Source organism: Mrakia frigida (assembly GCF_051309035.1).
Source record: "Mrakia frigida strain ATCC 22029 unplaced genomic scaffold BDY24scaffold_5, whole genome shotgun sequence".
Lineage (NCBI taxonomy): Eukaryota > Fungi > Basidiomycota > Tremellomycetes > Cystofilobasidiales > Mrakiaceae > Mrakia > Mrakia frigida.
The window spans coordinates 709,987-726,582 of NW_027481276.1; the positions used below are offsets into that span (position 1 = coordinate 709,987).

General features: G+C 54.7%; 6 protein-coding genes across 6 annotated transcripts; 4 read left to right on the forward strand and 2 right to left on the reverse strand.

Moving 5' to 3' along the window:
• Positions 1-569: 569 nt before the first annotated feature.
• Positions 570-4,939, forward strand: BDY24DRAFT_412633 (DUF1996 domain-containing protein; the record flags this gene model as incomplete). The annotated part of the gene is made up of 17 exons (XM_076643089.1): positions 570-600; positions 1,932-2,018; positions 2,227-2,314; positions 2,385-2,457; positions 2,523-2,563; positions 2,637-2,720; positions 2,801-2,903; positions 2,991-3,049; positions 3,128-3,136; positions 3,215-3,262; positions 3,352-3,481; positions 3,568-3,723; positions 3,792-3,844; positions 3,911-4,004; positions 4,077-4,164; positions 4,256-4,835; positions 4,909-4,939. 17 exons carry the CDS (start codon positions 570-572, stop codon positions 4,937-4,939), a joined length of 1,755 nt encoding a protein of 584 aa, XP_076499614.1.
• Positions 4,940-5,078: 139 nt separating this feature from the next.
• Positions 5,079-7,324, forward strand: BDY24DRAFT_438957 (zinc-binding alcohol dehydrogenase family protein; the record flags this gene model as incomplete). Its single annotated transcript, XM_076644408.1, has 14 exons — positions 5,079-5,196; positions 5,319-5,408; positions 5,515-5,539; positions 5,625-5,679; positions 5,743-5,800; positions 5,867-5,900; positions 5,973-6,112; positions 6,188-6,269; positions 6,337-6,446; positions 6,517-6,597; positions 6,664-6,806; positions 6,876-6,930; positions 7,025-7,171; positions 7,274-7,324. The coding sequence occupies exons 1-14, from the start codon at positions 5,137-5,139 to the stop codon at positions 7,322-7,324; spliced, it is 1,131 nt and encodes a 376-aa protein (XP_076499615.1). The 5' UTR covers positions 5,079-5,136.
• Positions 7,325-7,638: 314 nt separating this feature from the next.
• On the reverse strand, positions 7,639-8,608 carry BDY24DRAFT_438958 (uncharacterized protein; the record flags this gene model as incomplete). The annotated part of the gene is made up of 4 exons (XM_076644409.1): positions 7,639-7,942; positions 8,043-8,137; positions 8,209-8,471; positions 8,597-8,608. The coding sequence occupies 4 exons, from the start codon at positions 8,606-8,608 to the stop codon at positions 7,806-7,808; spliced, it is 507 nt and encodes a 168-aa protein (XP_076499616.1). The 3' UTR covers positions 7,639-7,805.
• On the forward strand, positions 8,566-11,431 carry BDY24DRAFT_234373 (RidA family protein). Its single transcript, XM_076636660.1, has 9 exons — positions 8,566-8,970; positions 9,407-9,559; positions 9,640-9,683; positions 9,779-9,968; positions 10,088-10,241; positions 10,329-10,555; positions 10,646-10,755; positions 10,827-10,886; positions 11,002-11,431. The coding sequence occupies exons 1-9, from the start codon at positions 8,748-8,750 to the stop codon at positions 11,026-11,028; spliced, it is 1,188 nt and encodes a 395-aa protein (XP_076499617.1). The 5' UTR covers positions 8,566-8,747; the 3' UTR covers positions 11,029-11,431.
• Positions 11,291-12,381, forward strand: BDY24DRAFT_412637 (GNAT family N-acetyltransferase; the record flags this gene model as incomplete). Its single annotated transcript, XM_076643090.1, has 4 exons — positions 11,291-11,459; positions 11,591-11,910; positions 12,047-12,166; positions 12,244-12,381. The coding sequence occupies 4 exons, from the start codon at positions 11,291-11,293 to the stop codon at positions 12,379-12,381; spliced, it is 747 nt and encodes a 248-aa protein (XP_076499618.1).
• A 174-nt stretch (positions 12,382-12,555) lies between these two features.
• Positions 12,556-15,660, reverse strand: RIX7 (putative AAA family ATPase RIX7; the record flags this gene model as incomplete). The annotated part of the gene is made up of 7 exons (XM_076637273.1): positions 12,556-13,278; positions 13,413-13,532; positions 13,618-14,473; positions 14,561-14,708; positions 14,790-14,907; positions 14,995-15,096; positions 15,199-15,660. The coding sequence occupies 7 exons, from the start codon at positions 15,658-15,660 to the stop codon at positions 12,556-12,558; spliced, it is 2,529 nt and encodes an 842-aa protein (XP_076499619.1).
• Positions 15,661-16,596: the final 936 nt, after the last annotated feature.

Consider the following 16,596-nt stretch of genomic DNA (forward strand, 5'->3'; position numbering starts at 1 on the left):
TTCTCTGCCTCCTTTTGAACGGAAAGGTAAGAAGCTCACCAAAGAGACAGTTGAGGCAGCTGAGGAACTCGTCCAACATCCCTTCCTCGCAAACACGAAGGCATCCGTCCAGGTCGTTGACTCGGCATCGTTCCGAGATGGGGATGATCCTGCTGCACCCAGCTTGACAGACTTGAGGGAGCAGAACACCGTTGAAGGTGTTGGATTGACGGCGAAGAAGAGAGACTACATGAGCAGCTGGTGAAGAGTTCGGAAGGACGACTAAAGAGGGAAGGAAAGAGGAACAGCGAGGGAAGCGTCAGGAAAGAAAGAGGGACTGAGGGAGAGAGAGAGAGAAAGAGGAGAGAGCGACGGGGACGTACTTGCTGAGGCCGCAAGAGCCGACGTAAGAGTGACGAGGAGATTGCTGAAGGAAAACATAGTTAGAGATTGTGGGTGTAGGGGAGCAAGAAGAACCGAGGAACGTCGAGGTGACTCCCTTCGACTTCCCTTGGCTCTAGTTTTTCCTGCCGAAGTTGCCTCCCTCCAAGTCCAAAATAGGGACCAAGAGATCCTCGAGGCTGCACCCTATGGACGACATCACCGTTCAGGGATCTTCTGGTCCGTCGGCTTTGCAGAAGAATGGAGAGCGGGAGGACGAGAAGACGCGTCGAGTTCGAGAACAAGGACTCTAGACGATTCTCCGGAGCCGAGGTAGGTTTACCATAATATGGAGCAACTGGAGGAGATCGAAAGGCTCGCGCTTTGAGAGCGTCAAGGTTCGAGGAGGGAAGTAGGAGCTTTCACGGGAGACGGCGAGAAGGAGGGAGACCCAACTTGACGACGAACGCGTCGTCAAGTTATTTTTTCGACGTCGAGGCCATCGGTTGACCAGCGAGACGGAACGCTCTCGAACAAAATACTGATCCACAGGTTTTCCGCCTTGATCGACGAGCTGGTGAGGGGGATTCGGTCGGGCTTGTTTTCAGTTTCAGCCCTCCCCCTTCGCTCGCAACCATCACGCTCTCCTGGACGAATATCTCAACCCAAACTTGCCAGTGAGCGTCTCAGCTTGTACGGCTATCTTTCTATTGGACCTGGCGTACTTCACTAATCTCTCTCTCTCTTCCCTCCGAGTGTCTGCAGGCTTCTCCGTCGTCGTCGTCCCCCCTTCGTTGAGCTTCTTCGACCCTTGATCTCGATGGATGCCCATCTCAAGCCAGCTTGACGGTCGCCTCTTCGTGTAGGTCTACGAGGCATCTTTTTCACGAGCTGTAGTCATCTTCTCAAAGTGCCCTGGCAACGAAAGAGGCTTCGAGCAGTCCTTGGAGGTCGAGAAGGAAGAATGAGCTCAAGCTCACCTCCCTCCCTTCCCGTGTCCTCCCTACTGCTGCCCCCAGAACTTGCCAGCCTTTTCCCTCAATCTGAGCTCGACCCACCTCTGCTGAGCCACTTGACTTCTCCTATTCCCTCGCTTCTCGACTTTCAACAGATCCATTCAGTTCACTTTTTGATCCCGAACCACCACCTCCTCCCTCCTCCTTTTCTCGGAGATGCAATTCTTCGTCCTCAACCTCCTTCTTCAAACCCTCTTCGCCTTCCAGCTCGCCAGAGCTCAGGATACGTCAGAGAACGAAAATGAGTGAGTGCTTCACGTCTTGAGGGAGGAGGGAGGAAGGAGAAGGGGGGGGGGGGCGAGGAAGGGAGGAAACAGCGAGCTCACATGCTGTTCTGCTTCACCTTCTCTTTCTTCCCTTTCTCGCACTGTTTCTATCACCGTCTTCTACGAGCCTGCAGTCTTATCCCTCAGCCCAGTGAGCTCATCTTCCTCGTTCACCTCTCGCCTACGAAGGTCTCTTCTTCTCTCCGATACTTCAGCGCTGACCATTCCTTCTTCCCTCCCTCCCTCCGCTCTTGGCCTTCCCTCCTCTCATCTCGATTCTTTCCTCTAGACATCAAGCAGCTCACCTTTGGACGCATCGATCCCATCGTCGCACCTGGGATTGTCTCGAATCATACCCATGCTATCGTTGGAGGTTGTGAGTGTTGCGATTCGGAGGGAGGGACGCGACGCGTTGAAAGAAGAGGGAAGCGATGCAGCTGACTTCCTTCTCTCCTCTCCTCTCCCTCTCCTTTCCCCTCGACGACCCTTCCCTTCCTACCACCCCCCTTCGGCTTCTCACTCTCACCCTCCCCTCCTCCTTCACGCTTCCTCCCGTCCTCCCCGTTTCATTCCTCTTTCAAAAGCGGCCTACGGAGTCTCGACGACCTGGGAGCTGGCTGTCGAGGCTGAGTGCACTACCATGCCTGTTCAGAAGGATAAATCAAACTACTGGTGAGCTTTATCTTCAATCTCGAGCTCCTTGAATCTTCAGAGCTGATCTCTTCGCTCTTCGTCGTTTCAGGCTCGCTCCGATCTACTACATCTGGGAGAACGGCAGCCTTTCTGCCGTTCCGATATCTACGACCAACATCACCGTAAGTTCCACCGAATCCTCTCACAGAAGAACTAGCTGATCATGCTTGATTCTTCGTTCAAACAGTACCTTCTTCGACCTCCCGCGAACGACACCGTTAAGGAGTTGTACGTCCTCTCCTCCTCTTCCTCCCATCCCTTCTTCTTCGGCCGCTGCTGATCTCTGATTCGTTCCCCACAGTCCAAGGGACTTCTCCATGCTTGCTGGAAACTCGAAGAGAACGACCTCAGATCCTACTCAAGCCAGCAAGATGGACGCCTGGGTGTGAGTTCTCGTTCGATCCCTTTCTTTCGACGCCCTTCTCCTCGGACCGAACTGAACTCGACCCCTTTCGACTCGACCAGATGGTTCGAATGTCAACCTTCCGACGGATCCACCATCGTCAAATCCTACGGATTCCCAAACAGAGCTTGTTCGAGTGTCAAAGCTGTGCTCAACTTCCCTTGGGTTCGTTTACGTCTCCCTCCTTCCTCACCTTCGACTTTTCTCGCTCTCTTTGACGCTTAAATTCTTCCCTTTTTTTTCTACTCCAAGTGCTGGAACGGGAAGGATCTCTCTCCTCACGGGCCCGAGGGTCCAACGACGAACGCTCAGTCAGTCGCGTCTCCAACCTCCCTCTCGTCGTCCCCTCCCCACTGACCCTTCTGTCTTCGACTCCTTCTTCCTTTCAGCGTCGGCTAGTGAGCTTCTTTAGCATATCTCGCTCTTCGATTGAGCGACACTGCTGACCAATCTGCTCTTCTCTTTGTCGATCAAAGCGGGAGAGGCTTCGGAGACGCGGATTGGGTTGAGTGTGCAAACCCAGAGTGAGTTTCTACTTCCTACGTCTCTTTCCAGGCATCTCAAGTTACCGTTCGATCTCTCTGGCTCACGAGTTTTCTGCTCTCTTCCCCAGCTATCCGGTTCGACTCCCAAGGATCACGATGGAGGTCACCTTCGACCTCACCTCCTTCCCCTACCGAAACGGCTCGCTCTCCCTCTCATTTGGCGATACGGTTGGCTATGGACTTCACGGGGACTTCCTGGTTCGCATTTCATCATTCTATCAGTCTCGATCAGCAGATCCTCCTCTTCGACCGTCGAGCTGACCGTCCTCGTCCTTCCACCTTAGAACGGATGGCCCGTCAACTACCTAAGGGACGTGTTCGATGTTCGAGCTCAGTGCCGAGCTCAGCAGATCGGTGGGACTGGAAATGAGAACTGCACTGTCGCTTTGGCGGACTTCGACGCGACGGCAGCGAGGAACTGCATCGTTCGAAACGCTGAGGTTCGTTCTTGTCTTTCCTCTCCTCTCTTCGCTTCTCAACTGAACGTGTCCTCTTTTATCCTTCGCAGGTCCCCAACGAGCACGTCGGCCTCGATGTTCCTATCCTCATCTTTCCAGGCTGGTGAGTTTTTTTCTTGATCGATTCTCGAGGGTGGCTCACGTTCTTCTTCTCCTTCTCCTTTCACAGTCACAACGTCCAAGCTGGTCCTCTCATTCCTGCCTGTACCAACACGACGTACCTCTCTTCGGATCATCCCAACATGACTCACACCGACAACTACGTGAGTCTTCTTCGCTTCCCGACGGACGACGTCGTTTCTTTTGCTGACTTCTTCGCTCTCTCCTTTCTCAAGTGGGGACCAGACCACATCCCTTTCATCGCAGCCAGCACTGCGGCCGTCGTTGTCAAGAAGAAGACATACGTTGGAGCGATCGTCGGAGGTTCGCTCGTCTCACCTTCCCGTCTTCGAGTCGAGACGAGTCGCGTCCCGACCTTTCATCGCTGACCTTGGTCCCCCGTCCGTCTTTTCAGGAATCCTCGGTGGCCTAGCTATGATCTTCACCTTCCTTCTCGTCCTCTTCTTCCGAAGAAGACGTCAACACCGACGACAAGGCGAGCTCCTCTCCGACATCCATCCCAAAGATCAAACTCCTCCCGACTTCAGCAACGAGGGTCCCCTCCCTCCTCCCAAGCACTACGAACCCTCCGTCGTCGGATCCTACGAGCTCAGTCCTTCCGGAATGTCAGCTACACCTCCCACTTCCGAGAACAGAAGCTTCTACGGAGGGTTCGTCGACGCTTCCAACAACAACAACTCCCGCGTCGAAGAACTCGATACCCTTCATCCTCTCACTATCCCCACCTCCTCTACCGTCCCTCGACCTTCCTCCGACCATTCGGCTTCCCCAGCTTGCAGCTCTCCCGCTCCTAGCAGCGTTCAGAGCTACGCTCAGAGGTCGACGCCTGCGACGCCGGTGGGATGGAGAGGGAAGAGCATGGCCGAGAGAAGGAGGGAGTCGACGACGACGATTACTTCGGAGGGAGGAGGCTCGTCTGGAGAGCATGGTGGGCAGGTCAGGGAGATGAGGACGGTTACGGGGAGGAAACCTGAGTGAGAGGAGAGTGGTTGGGATGACGCGACGCGGTTCGAGTTGACTTCTTCTTTTTCTTCTTTGGGCGCTCAGTTGCTTTTCAGCTGTGTGTTATTTTCTCTAGCTCTATATGTCTTCATCTTACTCTACTGTGCTCTCGTTCTGTGATGGCATCTTCTCGTCGTCAGGAACGAGTCGTTTTCAGCTCTCAGGGGTCAAACAAAAGAGGAGGAGGAGCGAGCTCGACCTCCATCCGACTTGACCTTCAACTTTCACTCTCTCCTCCTTCCTCATATCCTCAGATCGTGACTCGAGCTCAAGATGGTAGCCGTCCCAGCCATGATTCCCGCTCTGGTGTTAAACGTTTCGGGAAAGTTGATTGTGAGTCTCACGCGAAAGGGGAGGACCGGAGGAGGAGGGGGAGGGGAGAAGAGAAGTGATGAGCTCGAGCTCATCAAGCTGAAGCCTCCCTTCGTTGTTTTCGGTCGTTCTTCCTCTTTTAGACACCAGGAATGGATCTCCGAGAGGTTTTGAAGGTCACGAAGGTCCCTTTGCCCGATTTGTTGGAGAGAGAGACGCTGGTCGAAGTCAAGGTACGCCCAGACGAAGGAGAGGCAGGAGTTGAGCTCGAGCTCACCGTCTTTCGTTTCCTTCCTCCACCTCGCCTCTTCCTGCTCCTCGTCTTTCTCTTCTTGGCAGGCCGTCGCCGTTGATTCTACAGATCGTGAGATTTGTTTCAGTCGAATTCCTTCTATCTCGAGCAAGAACTGACTGACGATCTGGCTTCGCTCGTCACTCGCTTCACGAAGTGGCCTGTCTTCAGCTTCAGAAGAAGGGAACGACGCCTGGGTTCGACATCGCTGGGTGAGCTAGGTATCCTCTTCTTAGACGTCAAGTTCTCGTCTCTGATGCTCTGATTTCTTGCAGGGTCGTTGTCCGTTCGAGCTCTGGAGCTTGGAGGAAGGGAGATCGCGTTTTCGGAATGGTGAGCTTCTTCCTCCCTCCCCTTCGTTTAATCTGGGACTGACAGTTCCTTTTGGATCTGTTGCAGGTCATCGGAGGTCTGGGTTCGACGTTGATGCACGGTTCGTCTCTTAAAAGCAGCAGGTTGATTCCGACGCGTCGGAGAGCTCACGCTCTTTTCTTCTCTTATTCAGGCTACGACCGTAAAAGACACTCGAACAGTGGATCCTTCTCCAACTACGCTCGAGTCCATACGGACTTTCTCGTTCGCTTACCGGACGAGGTACCGTTCGAGGCTGCTCCCAGCGTTTTCTCAGCTCTCGTCGCTTTCCAGGCGAGTTTTCCTTTTCGCTCCCCCTTTCTCCTTCGAGTTCGAGAACTGACCCTTGGTTTTCGTTCGCTCGAACAGGCTTTCAACTTCCACGCTTGGCCTCCCACCAAGATCTCGAAGGGAAAGTGGATCTTGATCACAGGAGGGTCGTCCATCGTCGGTCAGTCGTCTTGTCGTCTTGTTCTTCTTCGAACCAACGCTGAACCCGATTCGGTGCCATCTCACAGGCATGTCAGCCATTCAAATCGCTCATCTTGTCGGATACAACGTCATCACCACCTGCAGCGGAGAGCATCTCGACGAGTGCAAAGCCATGGGAGCCGATTTCGCTTTCGACGTTCGCCTCTTCCTCATCTCCTCTCTCCGCTTCGGCTTCCTTGACTGATCTCCCCCCTTTCTTGCGACAGTACAAAACCCCTCAAGTCGATCAAATCATCAAAGCCATGACCGGAGACTCTCTTTCCTTCGCTATCGACGCTGTCTCGAGAGTGAGTGCAGCGTTTCAGCTCGACGCGTTTCGTTCGCCTTCTCACCTCCCTCGTTTTCTGCAAAAGGGAAACTCGACGACCACCGCCTACAAAGCCATGAGCTCAGCGGGAGGGACTATCTCGACTGTTCTTCCTCGAGAAGAACGAATCGCTCTCCAACTCGACGACTCTGAGCTGAAGAAGAACTCAAGAATCAGCATCGAGATGAAGTGAGCTCGATCTCCCCCCTCCCCTTCTCTTCTCCTCACCTCTCCCTGACTTCTTAATCCTTGAAACAGACTACCAACCACCCTCTTCGGCTACGACACAGTTTGGCATGGCGTTGACTACTACGTTCGTCCTTCACCCCCCCTTTCCCATTTTCTTTTGCGACGCGCCTCACTCCACTCTTTCCCCCTTCCTTTTCTTCTCCCCCGGTCTCCCTCAGCCCTCCCCAGGAGAGCACCACCGAGCTCAACGTTTCCTCACTAGTCTCGGGGACTGGCTCTGGCAGAAGAAGTGGGTTCCCCTTCCCCAGACGGTTGATCAAGAGGAGGGGATCGACGCGCTTGTACACGCGATGGAGAGAGTAAGGGTGAGTCGTGTTCTCTGCGATCGAGGACCGAGATTTCTTTACTAATCCTTTTTTTTCTTCTTTTTTTCTTTTTTGATCGTTCAATGTTGCGAACGAGCGCAGACTCGAGGCACGGAAGGGAAAACGCTCGTTGTGAAGATTGGGAAGACCTGAGAAGAGGATTTGGTTTGAGAGACTCTGTGTACGTACGAGGTCGAGAAACGACTGCTCCCTTACTTTCCTTTCTCCAAGGCTCGAAAGAGAGAGAGAGAGAGAGGACACGTCCCCATCGAATCGACGAAAAAATACGAAAAGGAAGACAAGACGCGTCGTCAATCAATCAACCACTCTCCCACCCCAAGTTTCCATCCGAATCTCCGACCCACACTCTCCCACTCCAGCACACTTTCCATCCCCCCTTCCTCACAAAAGACCTCGAGAAGGCGACGAAGCGGGTTGAGCTCGAGACGCGTCGAGTTCGAGAGGACCAGCATTCAAGTAGTTTCTTTATGCGGGCGCATGATGAGAGGTCTAGATGGAAGATTCTATGAAAATGAGAAGAAAAGAGCGGACAGATCTACATCGAGAGAAGAGAGCTCAGCGACAAGAAGGAGGGAGGACGCAAGAGGGAAGGAAGGTGGTGAAGCTCACATCCTCAGTCCTTGCCGACCTTCTCCTCGTTGGCTTTCAGAGACTCCCTCATCTTCTCCAGTACATCGTCGATGCTCGTAGGTGCAGTAAAATCAGCAGCAGTAGACGCTGGAGGTGCTGGCTCGAAGGTCTGATAGACTGCTGGACGGAAACGAAAGGAGGGAGGGAAAGGTCGGTGAGCTCGTCCATCCGATCCTTCTTCTCCTCCTTCGACTGTGAACCCCCCAAAAAAGAGACTTACGATTACAACCCGCCCAAATCCCTACCGCGAATGGAGCGGATCCACCCATCCAGCCAGCCTTCGACCTTCCTCCCATGATCTCCTTCAATCTCCTCCTTCAGGACGACAAGGGCCATTAATCTCTTCGCCAGGATGGCATACCCAAAGTCCAACGAAGCTGAGCCACTGAACGTTCCAAGACCAGAAGAGAGAGGTCCAGTCTCGAGAAGAAGCGTCTGGGACGAGGAGGATGTCCGAGGAGGAGGAGGGGGCTTTGAGGAGGAGGAAAGGCGGTGAAGAGGGGAGATGGAAACGAGGAGGAGGAGGAGAGAAGCCTAGGTTAGTGGGCGAGGAAGAGATGAGGGAGGAGGAGGGAGAAGGTGGAGAGGAGGAGGGGGAGGGAGAGGGAGGGAGAGAGACATCTTCGAGGGTGAGGGTTGACGTTGAGATCTGAGAAGGAAGGAGGGCTGAAAGGTGAGCTCGAGCTTCGGCTTTGCTCCCGCGATTCCTCCCTTTGTTGTTTTCCTCGTATTGTTTGCGCAGATCTTCAACAAAAGGATTACAGAGCCCCCTACCCATCCTTCCATATTTTTTTAATCGACTGCTATCTAAGCAATCGCCCTCTCGGCCATCTCCTTGAATCGCCCTCTCCGAAACCTCGTCCTTTCCTCCCCTCTCCCCTTCCCTCTTCTCTCCTCCCGACCCTCACCACCCCCTATCGAAACCATGTCCTCCAACAAACTCGCCCTCTCTTCCTCCCTCGCTCCTCCTCCTTCCGCCTACCTCTCCTCTGCGATCAACGCTCCTCTCGCTGGACTCGTCTACGTTTCGGGAGCTTGCGGGATCAAGGATGGGAAGTTCGTTGAAGGAACCGTCAAGGACAGGACGATCCAGGCGTTGAAGAACGTGGAGGCTTTGTTGAAGGAAGCTGGGTTGGGCTTGGAGGATGGTCAGTCCAAGTTTGCAGTTTGTGGGTTGCTCTTACAGAGGGGAGAGAGGAGAGAGGGAACGGGGAGGGAGGACGGAGGACGGTCGAGGTCGCTTTCCATCTCACAGGGGGGGAAGAGAGCAGCCGATAGAGGAATTCACTGCTCGAAGGTCTAGGGGCAGTCTATCGCTCCTACTTACAGAGCGAGAGAAGAAGGACTTCCTTTAGAGGAAGAAGCGCTCTTTTCTCGAGCCGGGAATCTGCTGGATCGCCGCGGCCATCTCTCGTTGGGAGTCGGCCGAAGAGGATCTCCTTCTCTGGTAGATTTTCTCTACCAGAATCTCAATCCGAGATGGCTAGTTCAGGATGTAGACCTCGAGGCATGACGGTATCAGGTTGTTTCGAACGTCAAGGCTGACCTTCCTCTTCTCCCTCTCTCCCCTCCGTTGCTCTCTAGTCGTCGCTTCGACCATCTACCTCTCCAAGTACACCGAGGACTTTGCCGACTTCAACGAGGCTTACATCTCCATGTTCACCAGTGATCCCAAGCCTTCCAGGACCTGCATCGGAGTCGCCAATCTTCCTGCGGGAACCGACGTCGAGATCACTTGTGAGCTCGTCGTCTTTGCTCGTTTCATGCTTTCTATTCGACCCAAGAACCTGATCAGGACTTTCTTCTTTGGATGATAGGCACTGCTCTTCAACGAACTGGATCCCCAGCGAAGCCCATCTCTGTTCGTTCTCGCTTCCTCCTCGCACTCTCGACCCGAAACCTCCTCTCCTTCGTTCTGACCTCTCCTTCCCGTCTTCGATTCCTTTAACCTCCCAGAGCGCTCTCGCTCCTCCTCCCGCTCCCTTCCTTTCCTCTGCCATCTCCACTCCCAACCTCGTCTTCGTCTCTGGATCCTGTGGAGTCAAGGACGGCAAGTTCATCGAGGGAACCGTCCAGGATCGAACCAAGCTCGCTCTCGCCAACGTCGGAGCCTTGCTGGGAGAGGTTGGGTTGGGATTGGAGGATGGTGAGTCTCAATTCACGTTGCCATGCTCCGAGTCGCTTTTCGTAAGCGATGTTGAGGAAGAGCCGAGCAAAAGAGTCGATTCTGATTCGACGCGTCTTTCCTCTCTTTCTTTCGATCAGTCGTCGCCGTCACCATCTACCTCTCCAAGTACACCGAAGACTTTGGAAGCATGAACGAGGCTTACATAGAGTCCTTCACCGGACCCACCAAGCCTTCAAGGACGTGCATCGGCGTCAAGAACCTTCCCGCTGGTACCGACGTAGAGATCACTTGGTTCGCTTCTCCCTCTTCCAATGGCCTCGAGATTTCCTGCTCACGAACCCTTCTACCCATCCCTTTTGTTTCCTCCCTCGCCACCAGCATCGCCGCCCAACGCTCCACCTCCCCTCCCTCGATCAAAGTCCTTTCCACCACCCCTCCCCCTCCTCCCTTCCTCTCCTCCGCCATCGTCTCCCCTTCTTCCTCCCTCGTCTTCGTCTCCGGAAACACTGGATCCCCCGTTGAAGGAACCGTCGCTGATCGAACGACCGAGGCGCTCAAGAGGATCGAGGCGCTGTTGAAGCTCGAGGGACTGGGGATGGAGGATGGTGAGTCGTCTTCTCTCTTTTTCTCGCTCTCTCCGTTCGATCCCCTCTAACTTTACGCTAACCGTTGCCTCTCTTTTCGATCGAGCTCAGTCGTCGCCTCAACCATCTACCTCTCCCACTACGTCGAAGATTTTGCTGCTATGAACCCAGCTTACGTCGCGGCGTTCCCGGATCCCAAACCTTCGAGGACTTGTATCGGAGCGAGTCTACTTCCCATCCTATCTACCTCCTCTCTTGAGACTTGGCTGATTTCTCGCCCTTTTTTTTTCAGATCACTGCGCTGCCGGGAGGAACGGATGTTGAGATCACCTGCGTCGCTACTACGAGAGCCGTCTGAGTCCGCTCCCTTTTTCCTTCCTTGCTTTCCCTTTAAACGAAGGGGCTTGGAACTGACTCGTGCTCTCTTTCTCTCTCTCTATCTCTCTTTTTTTCTTTGGTTGTTGAAGGTATCTTCTCGGCGGTCTAAACTTTGAGCTTTCGGGCGAGGGAGAGAAGGGAAAGGGTCGATTGGGTTCAGGGGACGCGTCGGGAGGACGAGGCTGGATAGTCTTCCGAAGCTGGCATGCTTTTGGGCTGGCTTGTCGATCTTTCTCTTTCCTTATCAACGGCTATGTAGCCACTTGTGTCCTCCTCGTTTCAAGCGAAAACGTCGAGTCAACCACGGCTTCAACCGATTCTCGAAAGTCAGGCGTCGAGCTCACTTTTCTCTCCTTCCTTTCTTTCACCAAACAAACCATGAGCTCCTCCCCTCCTCCTCGTCCTCGTCCTCCAATCGAAGTCTCTCCTCTCACCCGCGATGACTTCGAAGACCTAGCCCGTGCTCAGCTGAAAGCTATGGAAAACGACAACGTGTACGACCGAATCTACCCTGTTTCGAAACGACCGACGGAGGAGGTCAGGATCGGTTCGTTCCCTTTGCTTCCCCCTCACTCCCCTTTTCTCCTCTTCGCGTCTCTCTTTCTTCCCTCTTGCTCTCATAGAACTGACCTTCTGCTTCTCCTCTTCTTTCCTCTCAACCCTCGTGTTCTCTCCCAGCCCACGCCATCCAAACCCGCACCTCCCGCCCCTTCCCTTTCTCCCCCTCCTCCGACTCCTTCGAGCTCAAAGCCACCCTCCCAGGCTCGTCCAAACTCATCGGTTTCGCTTACTGGGTCGGTCCCACAGACAGGACGGCCACTTTAGGAGGTCCAACTCCAGAGGAGGAACTGATAGCGGAAGAAGAGGGGAAGAAGGAGAAGAGTGAACAGCAGAAGGAGAAGGAGAAGACGATGGATCTGGAGTTTCACAAGGCGTTCGTCGGGGAGGCGAAGAGGGCTAGGAGGGAGATTATGGAAGGGAGGGAGCATTGGTATCTGGTGAGTGTGCTGGAGGTGCGAGGGGGGAGGAAGGGAAGGGGAAGGGGAAAGAAAAGGAGGGCTCGGAGAGAGATCGCCCAGAGAAGACTCACGTCGTTTGTTTCTTCCTCCTTCCAATCAAATTTTTCGTTCGCAGGGCCTCCTCTTCGTCGATCCAGCTTATCAAGGCATGGGGGTCGGATCTGCGTTGCTCAACTATGGGATCTCAAGAGCGGATGCGGCGGGTCTTCCGATGTACCTCGAGAGCTCAAACCCGGTTGGTCCCTCTCGCGTTGTTCTCCTCTGAGCAAAGCTGCTCCAGTTGACTGATCTTCGGCTTCTTCTGGGTTCCAGGGAAGGGCCGTTTACGCGGCCAAGGGCTTCGAAGTCGTTCGAATGATGGAGATCGACGACGAGAACGAGGAAGGAGGGAAGCTGCGATGGCCAGCGATGCTTCGACCTGCGAGGGCTTTAGAGAAGCAGGATCCATGAGACTTTGTAGAGACGGATCGAGTGAGGGGAGGTTGAGAGCTAAGAAGTAGGGGACGGGCGAGGGGGACCGAAAAAGGAGACGAGATGAGACGCGTCGTCTCCGTTCTTGTTTCTCCCTTTTTCACGCTCGACTTTCTTCGAAACCGAGCAGAAAGAAATAAAACCGTGAGATATCTAGATCATCTCCCCAGCCCCTCCCATCGAAACCTCCCCACCAGTTCCAGCATCTAACGAAGACGAAGCTCCTCCTGCTCCCGCTCCCGCTCCTCCTCCCTCGACCACTCCCACTCCTCCAACCTCTCCCAACCCTTCTCCCCTCCTTCCTCCCTTGGTCGGCACCCCAGCAAACTTGTTCCTCAACGCCGCGTACCTCTTCCTCTGAGCCACCGACACACTAGGCGACACCTTCTCCATCGCAGCCCTGAAGTGATCCTCTCCAACCAAGATCCTCTCCCCTTCCCTCTCCTCACCCTCCTCGTCCCCATCCTCATCCCCCAACCCAGTCCCCTCGAACTGCAGCACCCCATCATCTACCTCGAACGCTCCCACACTCTCCAACTTGCTCCTCAGCGCCAACGTCGCCGCCTCCCTCACGAGAGCAGCCAGATCCGCTCCACTGAACCCTTCGCACTTGTCGGACGTAGCGAAGGATTCCAAGGCGGCGTCGGCTTCCTGGGAGAGGGGCGTCTTCTTGGTCATGGTTCGAAGGATCTCGGCTCGTTCGTGCGGGGTGGGGAGGTCGACGTAGAGGAGTTTGTCGAGTCGACCGGGTCGAACCATCGCTGGGTCGATCATGTCCGGTCGGTTGGTGGCTCCGATGACGTAGATTCCTTTTCGAGATTCGAGACCGTCGAGCTCGGTGAGGAGGGTGTTGACGACTCGGGCTGAGGATTCGGACTAGGTGGGCGAGGAGAGAGGGAAGGGAGAGGGAAGAGGGAGAGGAGAGGAAGTTGGTTAGCCTTTGAGGGACAATATAAGACGATAAAGTTGATGGGGAGAGAGATGGAGAAACTAGAAGAGATATAACTCACCATGCTGTCGTCTCGTCGAGGAACCAACGCGTCCAGCTCGTCGAAGAAGATGATGCAAGGCGACGAAGCTCGAGCTCGAGCGAAGACTTGACGAACGGCTCTCTCACTCTCTCCAACATACTGATGAAGAGCAGAGATACAAAGAGGTCAGCGAGGAAGCTCTTCCTCAAAGACGCGTCGAAGGAGAAACGAAGAAGGAACGAACCTTGTTGAGAAGCTCCGGACCCTTCACACTGATGAAGTTGGCTCTGCTCTCGTTCGCTACAGCCTTCGCCAACAAGGTCTTTCCACATCCTGGAGGTCCCCAAAGCAGCACTCCCCCTGGAGCGGTAATTCCGACTCTCTTGAACAACTCGGGTCGTCGAATCGGCTGAACGATGGCCATGTGAAGCTCGTCTCGAGTCGAGTGAAGGGCTCCGATGTCCGACCAGGTCACGTCGGGGACGGTGGCGAATCCTTCTCGTTTGGAGGAAGGTTGGAGGGTGAGGAGAGCGGTAGAAAAGTCGGAGGGACGAAGGGAGAGGGAGGAGAGGATGGGATCGGGGAGAGGTTGAGGGTGATGAACGAGGAAGGAGGCGATGGGAGTTCGAAGGAGTTGACGAGGGAGGGTTGCGAAGAGAGCTTCCATGGACGGAGGAGGTCGGTAGGGAGGTTCGGGAGAGGTAGGTGCTGTTCGATCGGCGGAGGAGGGGGGTTGGCTCTCGTTCTCGAGGGGCGTGGGTTGGACGACCACTTCCGACGTAGGCTCCGAGACGATGACGGGTCCTTCGTCGACCCCATCGACGACCATCGACTCCCCAGCTTCTGTAGGTTCGTCTCCGTTCGAAGTCCATCCCAAAGAGACCTGAGGGATCGGCTCCTCCTCGACGACGGCGGTGATCTGAGCCTGACGATTGTCGCGTCGCCCCATCTCCTTGAACATCCTCTTGACGGCGATGACTCCAGCAGCTCCAGTGAGGGAAGCGAGATCGGCTCCGACGTATCCTGGAGTGGCTTTGGCGAGAGCTCGGAAGTCGAAGTCTCCAGAGAGGGTGAGGTTCGAGCAGAGGACGCGAAGGATCCTGAAGACAAGGGAAGAGTCGTCAGTCGAGGGAAGGGAAGTCCCTCAGAAGAGGAATCGAAGAGAGCGGATGGGATGAAGTACTCACTCTTCCCTTCCAGCCTGATCAGGAACTCCCATCGCAATCTCACAATCGAACCTCCCAGCTCGTCGAAGAGCAGGGTCGAGCGAATCAGGTCTGTTGGTCGCCCCGATCACGATGACTGGCTTTCCGTCGTTCTTGTCCCAGGCGAGGTCTGAAGAGGATCATGATAACAGGTCAGATAGGATTCTCAGAAGTTATTGGTCGAAGGAAATGTGTGGAAGGGTGAACGAACCGTCCATGCAGGTGAGAAGCTGAGCGACAATCCTCCTCTCCATCTCTCGCTGAGCTGTTTCCCTCTTAGGAGTGATGGCGTCGATCTCGTCAATGAAGAGAAGGCAAGGAGCGAGTTTCTAGTTCGTGAAAGCAAAATCGACATAGGAAGTAAGTCGGCGGAGAGTTCGAGAGAGCAACACAGGGAAGGAAAGGAGCGAGCTCACCTTTGCTTCCTCGAACGTCTCCCTCAACGTCTTCTCCGACTCTCCCGACATTCCAGAGACGACCGATGGGGCCGAGATGGAAATGAAAGGCATGTTGAGCTCCTGGAACAGTCGAGAACAACGAGTCAGCTCGGACGAGAGGAGCCGAGGAGGGAACGAACCAAAGAGAAGGGAGGAGGAAGCGAGGAGTTTGGTTGAACTTACTCCAGCGAGAGCATGAGCCATCATCGTCTTTCCACATCCTGGAGGACCATGGAGAAGAACACCTCTTGGAGGCTGCACTCCTGTGTGAGTGTAGAGCTCAGGGTGCAGGAGGGGGAGGGCTACGAGCTCGAGGAGTCGTTCGATGGTCGAATGGAGTCCTCCAACGGAGGAGAGTCGAGCAGAGGGTGGTTCTCTCGCTGAGGGAGTCGACGAGGGAGTAGTTTTGGATTTCTTGGTGGAAGAGGGAGCTGTGGAAGAGGAAGAGGAACCTGCTGGACGAGGACGTCTTCGGACGGCTGTTGCTGGAGGAGTGGTAGAGGTGGAAGTCGAGGGGGAAGGAGGGTTGGATTGGGAGGAGGAAGCGGCAGAGGACTCTGGTTCTTGAGCGGTGGCAGAGTTGAGATTCAGTCGGGATCTCTTGTTGGGCCACGAGGAGGTGAGGGATTTGTTGAGGGTGTTCATCTCGCAGGGAACGGGGGGAGAGGGTGGTGGGTAGAGAAGAAAGCAAAGGAAGGAGGGGAAGGTTGACCTTGGTTCCAAAATTCGACGGTGACCTTGACGACCCTTTCCCCCCAACTTCCAGTCCATCTTTGAAGATTTTCTTCCAAGAAGCTTCATCATACCACCACACTGTCGTCGCTACCATATCCTCATCCAATCCCTACCGAAACCTCGCCAGAAATCTCTGTAGTCACGTCCGCCTGCCTCCTCCTTCCCATCTTTCCTCCTCAGCACTCGCCCTACGACATTTTCCAAATCTCGTTATTGGTCGCTGGCTTAGTATCTATCCATCTCCTCACCTTGACGCTCATCCCTCGCTTGGGATAGCTCGACAGAAAGGGAAATCGGGAGTGAGGCTGAAATGGTGAGCTCGACCTTCCTTCCTCTGTTTCCTTTCTTTCCTCCCCCTCTTCGCCTGGCGGCTCTTTGCGCTGGCACTGGCTTCATCCCACTGATTCCATTCCACTGTACCCCGCCTTTTTTTCCTTTGCCTCTTCAGCTTAGCGAGTCCGGAACCCCTTGATCTCTGGATCCTCCATTTCTCCTCGCCTCAGCTCGTCGCCGACTTCATCAAGTCTTCGCTCTCTCGCAGCAGCCTCTCGGAACACATCAAACTTCGGATACTTCTTCTCAGTTTTCCCCTGGAACATCCCGGATCTCGAAGACGCTCTTCGTCGAGCCTCGATCTTGACGAGCGTCGCTCGACGAGGATCGTCTCTCTGGCTGCCCTCGTCCTCAGCTCTTTGGGGTCATCAAGACCTACACCGCCTTTCAAGCTCCCAGAGTGGTTAATAGGATCCGTATTCTCCAATCTCGGATTCGGCCTGCTCCATGTAGATGGCAGAGAAGAGAGCGAGAGGCGCCGTTCGACCTCCCCGCCTCGCGTTCGCCTCGGTT

Excerpts from the sequence above, each read along its gene's own strand:
- BDY24DRAFT_234373 (XM_076636660.1), top strand. The coding sequence starts at position 8,748 with ATGTCCTCCAACAAACTCGCCCTCTCTTCCTCCCTCGCTCCTCCTCCT. Across the intron at positions 9,560-9,639 it reads AACCGACGTCGAGATCACTT|GCACTGCTCTTCAACGAACT; the intron begins GTGAGCTCGTCG and ends TTTGGATGATAG. Across the intron at positions 9,969-10,087 it reads TGGGTTGGGATTGGAGGATG|TCGTCGCCGTCACCATCTAC; the intron begins GTGAGTCTCAAT and ends TCTTTCGATCAG.